The sequence below is a fragment of the Mustela nivalis genome, assembly GCF_964662115.1.
Source record: "Mustela nivalis genome assembly, chromosome: X".
Classification (NCBI taxonomy): domain Eukaryota; kingdom Metazoa; phylum Chordata; class Mammalia; order Carnivora; family Mustelidae; genus Mustela; species Mustela nivalis.
In genome coordinates this window covers 26,462,847-26,480,734 of record NC_139040.1, presented here as the reverse complement: position 1 = coordinate 26,480,734, position 17,888 = coordinate 26,462,847, and the positions used below count along the sequence as shown (strand labels likewise).

General features: G+C 38.9%; 1 protein-coding gene across 7 annotated transcripts in view; it reads left to right on the top strand.

Moving 5' to 3' along the window:
* The window catches only part of GRIA3 (glutamate ionotropic receptor AMPA type subunit 3), a 286,267-nt gene that overhangs the window by 171,275 nt on the left and 97,104 nt on the right, over positions 1 to 17,888 (top strand). For all 7 annotated transcript variants that reach the window (XR_014307019.1, XM_082716570.1, XM_082716569.1 and 4 more), the window contains one exon: positions 51 to 104. Coding sequence is in view for 6 of the 7 variants with exons in the window: in XM_082716570.1 (XP_082572696.1) it covers positions 51 to 104 (54 nt within the window). In the remaining variant the exon portion in view is untranslated. The remainder of the gene's footprint in view (positions 1 to 50; positions 105 to 17,888) is intronic.

The following is a 17,888-nucleotide window of genomic DNA, read 5'->3' as shown; positions in this document are numbered from 1 at the left end:
TGAAAATGCCCTTTTTAAATAAGCAATATTTCTTATTTCTTCTTTTGCAGGTTGTGATCTTGGGAAAACATTCAAGAGGTTATCACTACATGCTTGCTAACCTGGTAAGAACAAGCAGAGTTTTTGTTTCCCAGGGCAATATATTCTATTTAGTTTGTGTCATCCGTAATCGTCGAAAAAAGAAATACACAAAGAACCTTACGTGTTCTTTAGATGCTTGGCGAAATGAGTCAGTAAATGCCAAAACCTGAATGCAATAGCCTTGCTTTCAATTATGCCCTCTGTTTGAGCTGTGAGCTTCTATTCTCTCATTTAAACCATAGTAATTTGAGATGATTTTTCACCAGTTCTTGTTAGATATGATTTGAATTTGAAATGTAAACCATTTGATCCAGGTTTGAAATATAACACAAGGGACAGGGGACACAAGAAACTGATTCTTTCCCCCTTTTACCCAAGTAGACGTACACATCAGTACTGGGTTTGTCTTTCCAGAAGCAGACCACTACCAAATCTTTTCAAATCAGATGCCAGAAGTAGGTTGGAACACAGAACATCAAGGGACCCTGTCAAAGTGGACAGCCACCTCTATACTTATAATAAAACACAACTTCAATCCTTTCCTTCATATTTCCCATGTCTTTAAAACCCACGACCTCTAGAAGCTAGTATTACATTTAGGTTAGTTTACAGTTCTTTCTCCAAAAAAACAATTGTTTTAAGAATTAACTAAATGGCTTCTAAATCGGGAATATCTGTTTGGCAGAAGTTTTGAATAATACTATGTCCCCAAAAGGAAAGAGGAATGTTAAATTATCACTGTGATACTAAGAATCTATTACATTATCACATAACATGAGTTCTAACCCTGATCTTGTTTCGTTAGCACAACAGAATGATAATCATTATGGAGTTCTTACACCAAAATAGCAACAAAGGTGAAAGATTATTATAATTATATTCCTAGATTTCTTAAAGAAAAAAATCTTATTTGTTTTAATGATTAAAAATTTTTAATGAGAAAGGAAATGTTACTTAATCCTCTTTTAGGAAGTGTGTTTTCCAACACTTTATGAGATGATGATTAAAGCTATTGCTTTGAAATGTAGTGTGCCTCTTCTCCAATAAATTGCTCAAAGTGGAGAACTTCAGACCATTTGGGGGATAAATGTATTGACTCTTTTAGGAGGAGAAATCCTGATTCTTCATTTACTTCTAAATACATTCAATTTGGTTTTTTAAGGCAACCAATAAGTAAAGGATGTTTGCTGACTCATTGGAAGTTAGACCGGGGCTTGGCAGGAAACATGGATGTCACATCAAGGCAGCTGAGGGCAGTTACTGATGGGTTTTTACCATTATTTTCTGATCAATAAGTATTTTGTTCCCCTTCCTTCCTTCCTTTACCTTCTCCTTCTCTTTTGCCTTATACATCCCAAGGGTTCACCCATCACTGACAGTATATGAGATGACTTTACATAGTGCACACATAAACTTTTTTTATTATGATGGTAATGTATCGATTTATTGTGTGTTAGAAAAATATAAAATGAGCACATCAAAATCCAAATTGCATGGATATTATTAGTTCATACAGGGCTAACATAGAGATTTAACAACAAATGAATCCATTTTGTAATCTGTCAAATGTGTGATGTAAGCAATAGCATGGGAGATAAACATATGGCAAGGTCTGGTTTTTGTATATGTGGTTATGGTGACATGTGGATGACTGAAGTTTGGGAAAGAGCACTGAATGAAGGATCAGAAAGTTTGAGTTGTCATACGGACTTTGCTACTTACTAACTAGCTATGGGACCTTGCATAAGTCACTTCAGTTTCTTTACTATAGACCTTGGATGGGAGTGGGGAGTTCACTGATGTAATGGTTGGGCCCTTTGGAAGCAGATGCTAAGATATAATTAGAAGTCCAAGACATTTGCTGGGAGTGATATCCATAAAAAATAAAAGAAAAAGGGTCACAAGTGGGAAGGAAAAGCTTAAGACAACAATTCAGATTTGATATCAGCCAAAGAGAGGGAAAGGAAGTTTGAGGAGAACTTCAGATGATGGGATAGTTCCAAGAAAGACTTGGCCAGCACAACCGAGAATTCCTGCACAAAGACTCCATGCTACCCTGAAACACCTAACCACCTTGCTCAGCCATTGGCTGGCAGCTGCTCAGGAAACACATACCTCCTGCCTGAAAGCTGAGGCCGATCCTGAAACTGGAGGCTATCAGCTCACTCAACAACTCAAGGCAGGTTCCATCTTAAAGGGAGATCTGAGCCATGTGCATCAATGACATGGAGACTTTTGCCACTCTAGAGTTCTAACTGGGCCTTCTTATTCCTACCAATAATCCTGTAAATGAGCTTTGGTGTCAACTTGAGACCCAGACCTGGCAGAAATGAAAGCATGACAAATATCATGGAGGACAAGTGGTGTTAGAGAGGAGAAGGGAGTTGGGGTAAATTGGAAGGGGAGGTGAATCATGAGAGACTATGGACTCTGAAAAACAATCTGAGGGGTTTGAAGTGGCGGCAGGGTGGGAGGTTGGGGTACCAGGTGGTGGGTATTATAGATGGCACGGATTGCATGGAGCACTGGGTGTGGTGAAAAAATAATGAATACTGTTTTTCTGAAAATAAATAAATTAATTTTTTAGAAAATGAAAGCATGTAGAGCAATAGAACTGCAAGAGAGAATCACTAGGACGAGGTTGTGGAAAAGAATCGTTAACTGAATGCCCAACCAGGACTCAGAATCATGAGACAGTGGGAGGAAGCCTACTATAAGAGCAAGTCAAGTCTGGTCCTTCAGAAAGAATGTAATTCATGACATAATGTCAGTCTGCCTAATGAAAATGTGAAATCATTCACCATGCTTTGAGCTGCCAGTTCTTTTCCTCTAGTGACTTTCTTTTCATTTGAACTCAGCCATATGTTTCTATAAGTCCCCATACTCTATATAAAATTGAATGCAGGCAATAGAGATAGGAACTGTTGCTAATCTCTGATATAAATGAGATTATCCCATCATGGTTTCCAGGTTTTTTATAGCAGATAAAAATACCCCAAACACCTCTACCAAAGACACACACACACACACACACACACACACACACACCAAAACTATTTAGAATTTCCTTAGATGGTCAAAAAAGGGTAAGTGGAGCTAAGATGTTTCCATTCAAAATGAGCCAGCCGGATGACAGCTGAGGATAGATACACAAGGGAACAAAGTCTAATCTGAGTCTTGGTATAAGCAATAGCACAGAACACCCCCCCCCGCCCGCCCGCCAACCTTCTTCTACAAATGCAAAGTCAAAGACAGTCATGGCACTTCCCTAAGCTTTTTGGAATCACCTGCACCAGAGTACCATGTGCACCCCTTGCCAAGGAGCTCTATCTATCTGGCAAATACTTCTATGTGCTTTAACATAGACATTCTCTGGTAGCAATCCAAACATGAGAAGACTCAGAGAGCCCTTGGATGCTTCAACACAGGACTCTCACAGGTCAGGTTGTACATTTCACAGTGGACAACAAGCTGCAGAAAGTTCTATCTTACTGAAATTTCTGGAAGAAACAAAAGATTCCATCAGAAGTACAGGCCAGAGATGTGGTCTGGGGAAGACACAGGCCAGAGGTGAACATCCCAATGATGAGAGAGCGAACAAGTCTCCAACAAATTCTGTATCAGTTGGTGGAGTCATTTTTTTCAGAGTGGTTGCATAATTGTTGTGTTCTCTTCCAGGACTCTAAGGTAGTAGTGTTTTGCCACTCTGGTACCAGAGGTAACCAGCATGTATACACTCTGTCAGTCAGACAACCTCTCTGTCTTTCAAGGCAAGGTCCTGGATCAGGATCCTTTACATTGCATCCCCAGGCATGTTGTGTATTGTGATTTAATGTTTTTATATATGTCAGTAATGATAGCTCAGTCATTGTGTGCACAACCCTAGAATAACAACCCTAGGAATGATGAAAATAAGCACTAGACCCGGAGCTAAGAAACAGGTTTCTTAATCCATAAAATGGGGAGTTACACCAAATTATTATTTCCCCAAGTATACTACTTGTACACAAGATGATTTTAGGGAGTACACAGCAAAATTTCTTAAACTTATTAGTTTGGAATTTATATTAAATGAGTATTGCTGAGGTAACTATCCTCTCAATTCTGTGATTTTACAGATACCATTCTTTAGAATGAGGGTAAAATAGATATTTAGGTTAAAAAATTTAGACCATGTAAAGAAAAATATTAGGTAAATTATGGCTCAGATGATCCACCTATATGGCAGAAAACTATAAAGGTAGCATATTAATGACTAAAACTTGGGAAACACTCCAAGGTCACTTCCAGCTCTACATTTCTTCCCTCATGGAAGGTCAGTTTAGACCAGAGAAGACCAGGAGTGAGAATATAGGCATAGCAGTTAGGTAGAAGCTGAGGATATAAATGGGGGTACAAAACCAGAAGACTGTTGTCCTTAGGTATATAAAGTCATAAGGCAGGCTTAAAATCATTTCAGGTAGGCAGAAGCCAAGAAGAGTAGGAGTACCCTTATCTAAGTTCTAAACATAGCTGAGGATCTGAAGGATCAATCAAAACCACCCTGGGGTCAACACAAAATGAATTAGATATGGGTTAAGATGGTCCAACTACAGATGTTCAGCACCCAGCCCTGAAAATAGGACCAAGAAAAAAAAAACAAGCATTTGAGGTGTCCAGGGGAGAACATGAGCCATACTGGACTCATTCAGTGCTATACCAGTTAACCACTATCTTAGAAGACCCAACAATTTCCCTGCCTAGGTCAAGACCAATCCCAGAGTGGGTGATTTTTGTTGACCCTACAAGTGGAAGTTAGGTCAGGTCAGCTGCCAGTGCTAGAGGGCCACATAAACAGACAGTAAAGGAGGACATTGTGTTAGGGGAGCTAACATTTCTTAGACTCTTCTCTGCTGTCAGCTATTTTCTTTGTATTTCTTACTAAAATTATTCAGAACTCCCATGAGGAGAGACTTCTTACCTAGTCACCTTCCTAAGCTTTTTAGAGATCAGGAAAATGGGCTCAGAGAAAACACATGACTGTCCAAAGTCTCAGAGCTAATACATTGCCAAGCTACGCCTCCAATGCAGGTTGAGCAGACTCTTGACAGAGAATCTTGTCCTTCCCCTTTGACCCACTTAAGCATCTTAGCGAGACAAAAGGCCAGCCCCACAGTGGGTTGAGCCTCTGCCTTCAGCTCAGGTCATGATCTCAGGGTCCTGGGATGGAGCCTCACATCGGGCTCTCTGCTCAGCGGGGAGCCTGCTTCCCCTTCTCTCTCTTCCTGCCACTCTGCCTACTTGTGATCTGTCTCTGCCAAATAAATAAATAAAATCTTTAAAAAAAAGGCCAGCCCCAAAAAGGTCACATAAGAACATCTGCAAAGACAAAAATACATTGAATGAAACATATATATTTCATTATGTTTAAACTATACATTTATTTTTTTTCCAAATAAGAGGAATTTATTACCTTTGAATCAAAGCATGTGGATTTGTTCAAACTGGCAATATCATAAACTATACATTTATGAGAGTAAACGTGATCAGAGAGAAAAAGTCTTAAAAAACAAGGAGAGCCTTGTGAATCAGTGTTTGAAACCTGTCCAAGAGCCAATCTGAAATGCATCTTAACAAGCACTAATTATATCTGTCCATCACTCTTTTCTTTTCTACCACTTTCCCTCTCCCCCCTCCCTCTCTCTCTCTCTCTCTCTCTCCCTGTCTCTCTCTCACCTCTCTCCTGCTCTCTCATTTCCCCTCTTGCTCTTGCTTCCTCTTTTCTTCCCTCCCTATCTGCCTCATTCATAGTATTAGCATGCCAGGAAATAAAGGAGGGGGGCACTAGCCTATATCTAATTTAGTATAATATCTAATATAACTAGCTTGTATCTAATTAATTCAATTTTTTACTAAAACAAAACACCGTTTATAGCACAGAACCCAAAAGAGGCAGGAGTAATCTAAGCTTGAAGAAGTGAACTCTGCAGCCTACCAGATCTTGGAATATACCTGAAACAAAGAGGGGCCCACTTTATTTAGAAAGAAAACAACTTCAAGTGAGATTGGGTCATGTGTTTTGCTTGCCAATAACAACTGTTCCCTTCTACTCTCTTCCCCTCCATGTCTTTTTGTTTTGTTTAATACTATCTCCCTTTGTTCTTCCATTTTTATGTTCTAAATAGAAAATTCAAATGCTCAGAGTGCCTGGGTGTCTCAGTCAGTTAAGCATCCAACTCTTGATTTCAGCTCAGGTCATGATCTCAGGGATGTGAGAACAAGCCCCGCATCGGGCTCCATGGAGGACGTGGAGTCTGCTTAAGATTCTCTCTCCCGCTGCTCCCTTGTTTGCTTGCTCTCTCTCTCTCCCACTCTCTCCTTCTCTAAAGAAACCTCAAACACTCAAAAAATGAAATTATAAATATACAAACCACGTGTTGTAAACAATGTCACCTCAGAAGCTGGCATGTAAACACAGAACTCACTGAGCTGGAGCGTGGTTTTACAGGCAAAAGAAGTAGGAATGAAGGGGGAAATTCGTACTTCTCCCAAATGCCAGGATCCCAGTCCCCTCCCCTGGGTACACAACTTCTCTGGTGGCCGAGGATTCCCTTTCTTCTCCAAATGGAGATAGGTTACAGCAGAGCACCAAGAGAATGTGGAATTGTGGAGTGGGCTGAAGTCCAACTTCCCATCTGGCATTTAGAAATCCACAGGCACTTGTCACCTTAAAGTTGCCAACTTTGAGACTCCCATTCTCACTGTCCAAAAATGCCCCCATTGTAGTCAACCATCCCTTCATCCTTTCCTCCTCTCCTCCTCCTCCTCCTCCTCCTTCTTCATCTTCTTCTTCTTCTTCTTCTAATCTCTTTCTCTCTCTCAACAAGGAAAGATCACTTTCTACCCAATGTTCTGGCAAGATAAATTGAAAGAATTCTGTTTTCTTCCCTAGGCTCTCAGATCATGTCCTAAAACAGTGCTTCTCAAACTATCTGTGAAGAAGGGCCAGTTTTTTCCTCCAAGTCTTCACAGAGCAACATAAATAAATTACTAAAAACCTGAAACAAGCAAAACAAGATATATAAAAACATAAGCCAAAAATTTTAGTATTACATTTAACAGCCATAATACTACCTTGTCAAATTTCTATAAGGTTTATAAGGGCTTGCTTTCTATTTCTTTCCTTATTTCATTTCTGACTACTAAAAAATAGCAGACCAGCACCAGTCCACATACACTTTGGGCAATACTTCTTTAAAGGTCTTTATAGTAAGTTATTTTTCCTCTGTATCACTTGTCTGCCCAATACCTTATTCACTTCCCTACAAGGAAGACAGAGGGTGGTGTCCTTAAGAACCTTATAGTCAATAATGGACAGATAAAACTTGCAGAACTTATAATAATTAGCATGGAGACAGAACAGATCTAGGACAGAGAATGAAGAGAAGGCCGAGTATGGAAAACCAAAATACTGCATAGCATGCCCAGACAAGATCTTTAAGAAAAGGTGACTTTGAAATAATGATCCAAATGATGAGAAGGATCCAATTATATAAAGAATCAGGGAAAGTTCATGTCATGCATAAGGAACAGCATGTACCGAGGTCCTGAGGCAGAAAAGAGTCTCTGAACTGTTAGAAGGCAATTTTGGCTGGAGCAGAGTGAATTCCAGATTAGGTGAGGCTTTAGTAAGACTGGTTAAAGAAGTTTTAGCTGTTTTCAACAGAGACAGAATGCCACTGAAGAATTTCAAATTGGGGGTGCATGATCTGATTTTTAATTTAAAAAAATCAGTGTCAAATGGATGGATTTTATGGTATTTAAATTATCTCTCCATACAACCATTAATAGAAGAGATTGGTGGCTATTTTTCCTGCTAATAGAGCTTATATCAACTTATGTTCATACAGATAATTCCCAGTGGACTGAAGTGCCATGAAGTCAGGGCAAGTTTGATATGACTCACCATTTTACCAATGGATAACCCTTAAAAGATTACAAAGTATGTTGATTGGATCAGAGAATAGAACAATGAGTGAACAATACAAGCAACCTATAATTAAGGGCTAATTTATATGGTGCAATCTTCAACTCCACACACTACACCCTCTCAGGAGGATGGACCTGCTTCTAGAAAAAGACTTGTGTCTCTCATTAGCAACCTGATAACTTGAGTCACCACAATTACTATGTATTTCCCTATCGAAGCATCACCCACATGAACAATTCAAATGACACTAAAGATAGAGCCAGACTCCATCCAAATTATGAGATAGATACTTGTCCTTGGCAGCTTCCCAACCCTCTTTCTACTGCTTCTATCTTCACTATAGGCAAGCCACCTTTCCCATTTCTCACCCATAATCTGCCATCAACTCAATGAAAGTCACCCAACTTAACTTGTCTCTGTTTTCCTTTCAGTACAAAATGTACCCTAAAAATAGTATTATATGAAAAAAATCTCCACACAATATCTTTAAAATAAGTGCTCTAAAAGTAAGCTTTGAATATATTTATTTACAACTCTCCATTGTCCACACTACCAGAAAGAAATTGAATTACAGTATGTATAAATCAAGGGAGACAGGATAATCCTAAAGTCATTTGAATCTTTGCAAGACTGACTTGTCTGGTTATTCTCAAATTGGGACAATCTGTGTTTGGATGCCAATTGTGTAACTAGTATCTGTATAAAAGATGGCCCTGGAGAATCATTCAAGTGTAACTTGCAAATCCCATGTGAACTGCTTAGGCACAGATGTCATGGTTGGTTTTATAAAATTGCATCCAGATGTGGGCAACAGTGCACTGGATGAAACAGATATATTATAATCGAGAAGTGATACAATATATCAGAACTTACAAATCCAAATGAGTGGGTTCCCTCTCAAGGGAATAACTACTGGAGAGTATATCCATATTTTCAACAAATATTGCCATTGTTACACAGAGGCAAATAGTCAACTATACAGATACCTAAAACATTAAAATTAAGAAAGTAGAGTTTCAACTCATCCTATCTATGAGTACTAGAATCGCCTCCAGTCTTCCTCTGCCTTCTCTCATCTCTTTTCATCTCTCCCTCTGCACACTGTTTTGGTTCAACCAAAGGAAAAGATACCATACTGACAATTAGTCAAACAACAATTTTAACCAAACAGAACTGGTGAGATGTAAGCAGCACTAGAACTTGTTAAGTCCAAGCTAAGCAAAAGTCATTGAGCACCTCATCATCACATCTAGTTAATGAAATCCCTACAAAATAGTAAAATGGGCCTAACAGAAATTCCACCTAGTACAGCAGAAATTGGGAAACTTGGAGTCACTTAGCAAAGATGCTGTGACAATACACATATATTTATTTCATGGAAGGCATGGGAAGGCATGTAGTAGTGAGGAGGACAAAAGCCCATAAGCAGTCAACAATGTGCAAGAGCCTACATAATAATTGGCCAAAAAAAAGATAGAGAGAGAGAGAGAGTACAAATGGGCCCTTTTAGTACCCGGTAGAGGTTGTAGAGACCAATTTGATATTGATCTTCCTTAGTCATTATTTAACCAATGGAAATTTTTCTTGAAGAATGAAATTTCAGTAGAGATAGCCAGAGCTGTTAGTGATGAAGCAGGGGTCCTTTCTAGACAAACAAAACAAAACAGACAAAGGTAGCACTGTTCAAAATGGCATGATATGGCTAGAGGATGAGGTCTGCTTAAGGAAGTGGCACAGGTGGGCCAGGGGAACAGAAAATAACATATAGTAGAAATTCTTGAAGGCCAAGTCAAGATATTTGGGTATTAATACATCTGTACAAAGCAGGGAATCCTTGCAATGATTTGAGGAAAGAAATATTGTGCTCTAACTGGTATTTTAGGAGGGTAAATTAATTAAATTATTTATTTATTTAAAAGATTTATTTATTTGAAAGAGAACAAAAGAAAATGTGAGTTGGGGGAGGAACAGAGGATAAAGGAGAGAGAGAGAGAACCTCAAGCAGACTCCCCACTGAGCACAGAGACTCACTTGGGGCGTGATCCCAGGCCCCTGAGATCCTGACCTGAGCCAAAATCAAGATTTAGGTGCTCAACTGACTGAGCCACCCAGGTGCTCCAGGAAGGTAAATTTATTATGTGAGGAATGAGCTGGAGAGGTAAAGAACTAGATTTTAGAGCACCAACTACAAAGCTAAGACAACAATCTAGGCTAGTGGTGCTCAAACCCACTTGGGCTTTAAATTCACTTGATGAAATTATAAAAATACAGGTGCATGGGACTCACACCCACTGACCCAGTAGGCCCAAAGTACATTAATTAAAATAATAGATACAGGAAGAGGAAGAGATTTTGAGAGAATATAATAACTTTCCTGTGGGGCCCATTCTTTTTAAGATGCTTATGGAATATGGAAGTTAATTTAATCAGTAGGCAGTTAAGGGAAGGGTGCTGGAGTATGAGATAGGATCTAACTAGAGACTCACTGATGTCTTATTCAAAGTGAACTCAAATTAAAAATTCAAAAAGAAACAAACTGAGGGTTTTGGAGGGGAAGGTGGTAGGGGGTTGGGTGAGCCTGGTGGTGGGTATTATGGAAGACCCATATTGCATGGAGCACTGGGTGTTGGTGCATAAAGAGTGAATTTTGGAACACTGAAAAAAATAAAATAAAAGTACCCATAAATTGCAAAAAAATATAAAAATTCCAAAAGAAAACAAGAATTAATTTGTTTTATAGACTCTAAAACCTCAAAATGTAACAAATTCATTGACTGAGGTCATTCTCTTGAAAATTAGGTTCTCAGAGGCCAGCTAGATGAGAAATCATGACTGTCTATCTCCACACTCAAAATTTAAAATGGAAAAAAAGGTAAAGAGAAAACAAAGAAGAAATTCTAATATCTTTGTTTGAATGGGAGATGCCAGAAGGTGAAACCAGTTTTTAAGCAAAAAATGAACTATTATTATTCAGCAAAGGGACAGAACAGGTGCTATAAAACAGCATCCTGCTTAAGCAAAATGAGCCATCTTGTCCCACACAAAATATCAAAGAAATCCACTGGAACACATTTTATGTTTTATAAAAATATGTTACTTTAAAATGCATAATTTTAATAACAGATGAAGCTCAGTGAGAAAATACAATTCATGACACAGAAATTTATTTTGGAGTCAGATATGCTAAAATACATGTATTAAATAAAAGTTTATGGGTTTTCTATCCTTTTTTGAGCAGTTGCTATTAAGAAAAGTATTCAGGTCAGGTACTTAAAACCTGAAACAAAAGTCAAAACAAACTAAAAAGGCTTCAAGAACTTTAAGCCAAATGTCAATTTAGTTTTGAGCCAAGAGCCCAAGTTAAAATGCAGAACCTTGTGAATTCATTTATCACATATTTAAACTAGTAATCAAACTTACACTTTTTCTAAAGACAAGAATTCTCTAATAAGAGTTTCCTAAAAATACATATCTATTTACAGGTATTACAGTCTGGTCACTGTGACATTTTCAGGGGACCGAGCGAGAGATGGAGTATAAGGAGAGATTAGGCCTGTGGGCTAGAGAGAAGCCTGAGTGAGAATACTTGAGTATATGTGACAGAGGAGGGATCATGAGAGAGTTCAGAGCCTGAAAGTTCTCTCAGCCTGGCTAAGAGAACTGTGTCCCACCCCATGTATGTTTCTGTCAAGGAGGAGTGAGAATGGAACTTTCTGGGAAAGGTCACATAATAAAAACTGACCAGCTTCAGGGGTAGAGTCTGAGGTAGCTGGCTGTGGAAAATAATTTGACAGCTGGCAGGCAGATAGGTAGGATACCTTCCTCCACTACTTCCCACCCCTAGCAACCTCGTCTCTTTCTTTTACTTCTTGGGTTTGGGTGTTGAAAGCCTAACTCTGCTTCATTAGGTTTTTTTTTTTTTTAAGCCATATTTCCTTAGAAATTTTTTCTTTTATCCTTCTTTTTTAATTTGTTATTTAAATTCAATTTAGTTAACATATAGTGTATTATTAGTTTTAAGGGTAGAATTTAGTGATTCATTAGTTGCATATAACACTCAGTACTCATTACATCAAGTGCCCTCCTTAATGCCCATCACCCAGTTACCCCATTCCCCACCCACCACCCATCCAGCAACCCTCAGTTTGTTTTCTAGAGTTAAGAGTCTTTTATGGTTTGCCTCCCTGTTTTTATTTTATTTTTCCTTCAATTCCCCTATGTTTATCTGTTTTGTTTCTTAACAAAACTAAATAAATAAACAAATTTTTAAAATTCCACGTATGAGTGAAATCATATGGTGTTTGTCTTTTTCTGACTGACTTATTTTTCTTAGCATAATACCCTCTAGTTCTATTCACATCATTGTGAATGGCAAGATTTCATTCTTTTCAATGGCTGAGTAATATTCTATTGTGCATATAAACATCACATCTTCTTTATCCATTCATCTGTCAATGGACATTTGGGATCTTTCCAGAATTTGGTTATTGTGGACATGGCTGCTATAAACATTGGGGTGCATATACCCTTCAAGTCACTATGTTTGTATCTTTTGGATAAATCCTTGTAGTGCAGTTTCTGAGTCTTAGGGTAGCTCTATTTTTAACATTTTGAGGAACCTCCATACTGTTTTCCGGAGTGGCTGCAACAGTTTGCATTCCCACCAACAGTGAAAGAGGGTTCTCCTTTTTCTGCATCCTCACCAACACCTGTTGTTTCCTGAGATGTTGATTTTAGCCATTCTAATCAGTGTGAGGTGCTATCTCATTGTGGTTTTGATTTGTATTTCCCTGATGTCGAGTGATGTTGAACATTTTTCATGTGTGTGTTAAAAAAGTCTATTCATGTCTTCTGCCCATTTCTTGACTGGATTTTTTGACTTGGGGGTATAGAGTCTGTTATTTTTTTTTAATTTTATGTATTTATTTGACAGAGAGACATAGGGACAGCAAGAATACAAGCAAGGGGAGTGGGAGAAGGAGAAGCAGGCTTCCAGCCAAGCAGGGAGCCTGATGCGAGGCTTGATCCCAGGATCCTGGGATCATGACCTGAGCAGAAGGCAGATACTTAACGACTGAGCCACACCGGTACCCCAAGTCTGCTATGTTCTTTATAGATTTTGAATACTAGCCTTTTATCTCATATATCATTTGTGAATATTTTCTTCCATTCCATAGGTTGTCTTTTAGTTTTGTTGATTGTTTCCTTTGCTGGGAAGAAGTTTTTTGTTGTTGTTGTTGTTTTGTTTTTTATCCTGATGAAGTCCCAGTAGTTCATTTTTGCTTTTGTTTCCCTTGCCTCTGGAGATGTGTCTAGCAAGAGGTTGCTGTAGCTGAAGTCAAAGAGGTTGCTGCCTATGTTTTCCTCTAGGATTTTGATGGATTCCTCTCTCACATTTAAGTTTTTCATCTATTTTGAGTCATCACATTTTTCCAGAACTTTTAAATACATGAGGATTCTAAATTTCCCACATAGCAGATTTGGGGTAGTCATTCCCTAATGTTGCTGATCATGGGAAGGAAGGACATGAGGTACTAGGAGGAAAGTAGCTCTCTCCTAAAGATCTGTCTCAACATCTTACCTCTGCCCTTTCCCTTTTCCACTTTTACCTAGTGGCTTTTAGGTGATGAAATCTGTGTGGGTAATTTTACAAAGGCTTCAGGGAGGCCAGAGACTTCAGTTCTCAAAAAACAAGAACAAAAAAAAAAAGACAGAATGACAAGTCCCACTTGAAGATCACAATGTAATGGGGAGGGGGAACATTTTTGTAAGGTTTAGGGATGACAGGGGATCAAAATTCCCCAAAGTGCAGACTTCGGGTGGCAGACTTCAAGTAAAAATCACCCAAACGTTACAAGAAAAGTCAGACCAGAAACCACCAACCTCTACCATCCCCTTTCTGCTGTTACTTCCTGGATCTATAGTGGTCAGATCTGTTCAGTTACTGACTTAGCAGAGAGTTTAGGACATTTGTCCTCAGTTTTCCAAACTCAAGGGCTATGGATGAGAAGCTCAAAAAAGGTAATCTAGCAAAAGGTTTTGAGCACGAATAATGATTTAAAGTTAAAAGACAGGTAGAGAAAGAGAACCGGAATCTCTCCCCTGATGCCACCATACCTACCATTTGTCTCTTTTCCCCCATTTGTTCATAGCATCACTTGTCTGTTGAAGGTTTAGCAGTCAGGCCAACTGAATTTAGTGTCTTTGCTGAGGCTTTAGGGAGACTCAGTCCTCAATTTTCAAAGCATCATGGACTCTGCTTATCCACAATTAAAGTGGAAATATGTGAAAGAAAACAGAATGTGTTTTAAAAACAAACGGAAATGAAGGGCAACTAAGAAGAGTCAGACAGTTTCTTCTACTATCTCCTAATTTCCTCCTTTTCCCCATTGTTCTTCACTATTCTATGTCATCTCTTTACCCATTTCATCTGTTTAGTGGTCATTTCTTCCACATTTGTCTTTTCACAGAAAGTATAGAGGTATTTTGCATTTAGATTCAAACTTGAGGTGGGTATGTTACCATTTCAAAAAGAAGTATCTAAAAATTTCAATTTTTATAATCTTGGGGACTGTCAGTGGCCACTGGAACCACGTAATTGAGTAATATTTGATACAAAAAGAGAATTCTTTTTTCAAAAGAGTTTCAGATATAGGATGAAGAAGAGTCAACCAACTTGTGCCTGTCAACCAGAACCACTTTCCCTCTACCATTCACTTCCTTTCCCTTTTCTCCTTCTAATTCCTTGAGATTTGTTGGCCAGCTCAGCTGTATTCATGTCTTTTCAAAGTGTTGAGGGAGAATCCAGCCTTGAATGTCTCAACCTCAAGGACATGGGTTGCTGCATGTAAATACTGGACACCAGAATGACATTCCGCCACAGAATCCAAGAGATTACAAATAAGCAAAATATACACAAATGCAACAAAGGGAGACCAGTAGCCAGCCAGCCCTTGCACTTAAGCAAAAACATCTCATCTCCCTAAATGCCTGTTACCTCCATTCTTTATCTATCACACTTCTCTCTCCATTTTGTCCATGGGACTGTGTTAATGCTTTCTGCCCACGCAGAAGGATAAACCCTCAGGGAAATCAGTAGGAGCTAGGGTTGTATAGATCTTGCCAGCCAGAACAGTGTGAGGTGACCTTCTCCTGGCCTGATCTGTGTTGCTGTGGATGCAGTTCTTCCCATGAGGACAGCTAGAATGATTCCAGTCCGAGGTGTGCCAGAACTCATTCTCAGGCATATATGCCATAATACATGGATTGACTGAGAAACTTCTAAGTCCTCAGTGGTATGGTTGCTCTGTGTTAGAAAGATGAGTGCAGAGTATGCCCCTAAAGATGTTTTCTTACTTTTTTTTTTTAGTAATGTGCACTTTTAAAAAATTTTTTTATTTAATTTCTTTTCAGTGCAACAGAATTTATTGTTTATGCACCACACCCAGTGCTCCATGCAATACGTGCCCTCCATAATACCCACCACCTGATTCCCCCAACCTCCCACCCCCTGCCCCTTCCAAACCCTCAGATTGTTTTTCAGAGTCCATAGTCTCTCGTGGCTCATCTCCACTTCCAATTTCCCTCAACTCCCTTCTCCTCTCCATCTCCCTATGTCCTCCGTGTTATTTGTTATGCTCCACAAATAAGTGAAGCCATATGATAATTGACTCTCTCTGCTTGACTTATCTCACTCAGCATAATCTCTTCCAGTCCCATCCATGTTGTTACAAAAGTTGGGTATTCATCCTTTCTGATGGAGGCATAATACTCCAGAGTGTATATGGACCACATCTTCCTTATCCATTCGTCCGTTGAAGGGCATCTTGGTTCTTTCCACAGTTTGGCGACCGTGGCCATTGCTGCTATAAACATTGGGGTACAGATGGCCCTTCCTTTCACTACATCTGTATCTTTGGGGTAAATACCCAGTAGTGCAATTTCAGGGTCATAGGGAAGTTCTATTTTTAATTTCTTAAGGAATCTCCACACTGTTCTCCAAAGTGGCTGCACCAACTTGCATTCCCACCAACAGTGGAAGAGGGTTCCCCTTTCTCCACATCCTTTCCAACACACATTGTTTCTTGTCTTGCAATTTTGGCCATCCTAACTGGTATAAGGTGGTATCTCAATGTGGTTTTAATTTGAATCTCCCTGATGGCTAGTGGTGATGAACATTTTTTCATGTGTCTGATAACCATTTGTATGTCTTCATTGGAGAAGTGTCTGTTCATATCTTCTGCCCATTTTTTGACATGATTATCTGTTTTATGTGTGTTGAGTTTGAGAAGTTTATATATCCTGGATATCTGCCTTTTGTCTGTACTGTCATTTGCAAATATCTTATCCCATTCCGTGGGTTGCCTCTTTGTTTTGTTGACTGTTTCCTTTGCTGTGCAGAATCTTTTGATTTTGATGACGTCCCAAAAGTTCATTTTCGCTTTTGTTTCCTTTGCCTTTGGGGACATATCTTGAAAGAAGTTGCTGTGGCTGATATAGAAGAGGTTACTGCCTATGTTCTCCTCTAGGATTCTGATGGATTCCTGTCTCACGTTGAGGTCTTTTATCCATTTCGAGTTTATCTTTGTGTATGGTGTAAGAGAATGGTCGAGTTTCATTCTTCTACATATAACTGTTCAATTTTCCCAGCACCATTTATTGAAGAGACTATCTTTTTTTCCACTGGATATTTTTTCCTGCTTTGCTGAAGATTGTTTGACCATAGAGTTGGGGGTCCATATCTGGGCGCTCTACTCTGTTCCACTGGTCTATGTGTCTGCTTTTATGCCAGTACCATGCTGTCTTGGTGATCACAGCTTTGTAGTAAAGCTTGAAATAAGGTAACGTGATGCCCCCCATTTTATTTTTGTTTTTCAACATTTCCTTAGCGATTCAGGGTCTCTTCTGATTCCATACAAATTTTAGGATTATTTGCTCCAGCTCTTTGAAGAATACCAGTGGAATTTTGATCGGAATAGCATTAAAAATATAGATTGCTCTAGGTAGTATAGACATTTTAACAATGTTTATTCTTCTGATCCAAGAGCATGGAATGGTCCTCCATCTTTTTGTGTCGTCTTCAATTTCTTTTATGAGTGTTCTGTAGTTCCTCGAGTACAGATCCTTTACCTCTTTGGTTAGGTTTGTTCCCAGGTATCTTATGGTTCTTGGTGCTATAGTAAATGAAATCGATTCTCTAATTTCCCTTTCTGCATTTTCATTATTAGTGTATAATAAAGCCACTGATTTCTGCACATTGACTTTGTATCCTGCCACGTTGCTGAATTGCTGTTCTAGTAGTTTGGGGATGGAGTCTTTTGGGTTTTCCATATAAAGAATCATGTCATCTGCAAAGAGAGAGAGTTTGACTTCTTCATTACCAATTTGGATACCTTTTATTTCTCTTTGTTGTCTGATTGCTGTTGCTAGGACTTCTAACTATGTTGAACAAGAGTGGTGAGAGTGGGCACGCTTGTCATGTTCCTGATCTCAACAGGAAGGCTGTGAGCTTTTTCCCATTGAGGATGATATTTGCTGTGGGGTTTTCATAAATAGATTTTATGAAGTTCAGGAATGTTCCCTCTATCCCTGTACTTTGAAGTTTTTTAATCAGGAATGGAAGCATGCAGCCAAGAATACTTTATCCAGCAAGACTGACATTCAAAATGGAGGGAGAGATAAAAAGTTTCCAAGACTGGCAAGGTTTAAAAGAGTATGCGACCACCAAACCGACACCGCAGGAAATATTAAGGGGAGTTTTATAAAAGAGGAAAAATTCTAAGAATTTCATTGAACAGAAATATATGAAAACAATCTATAGAAAAAAAGACTTCAAAAG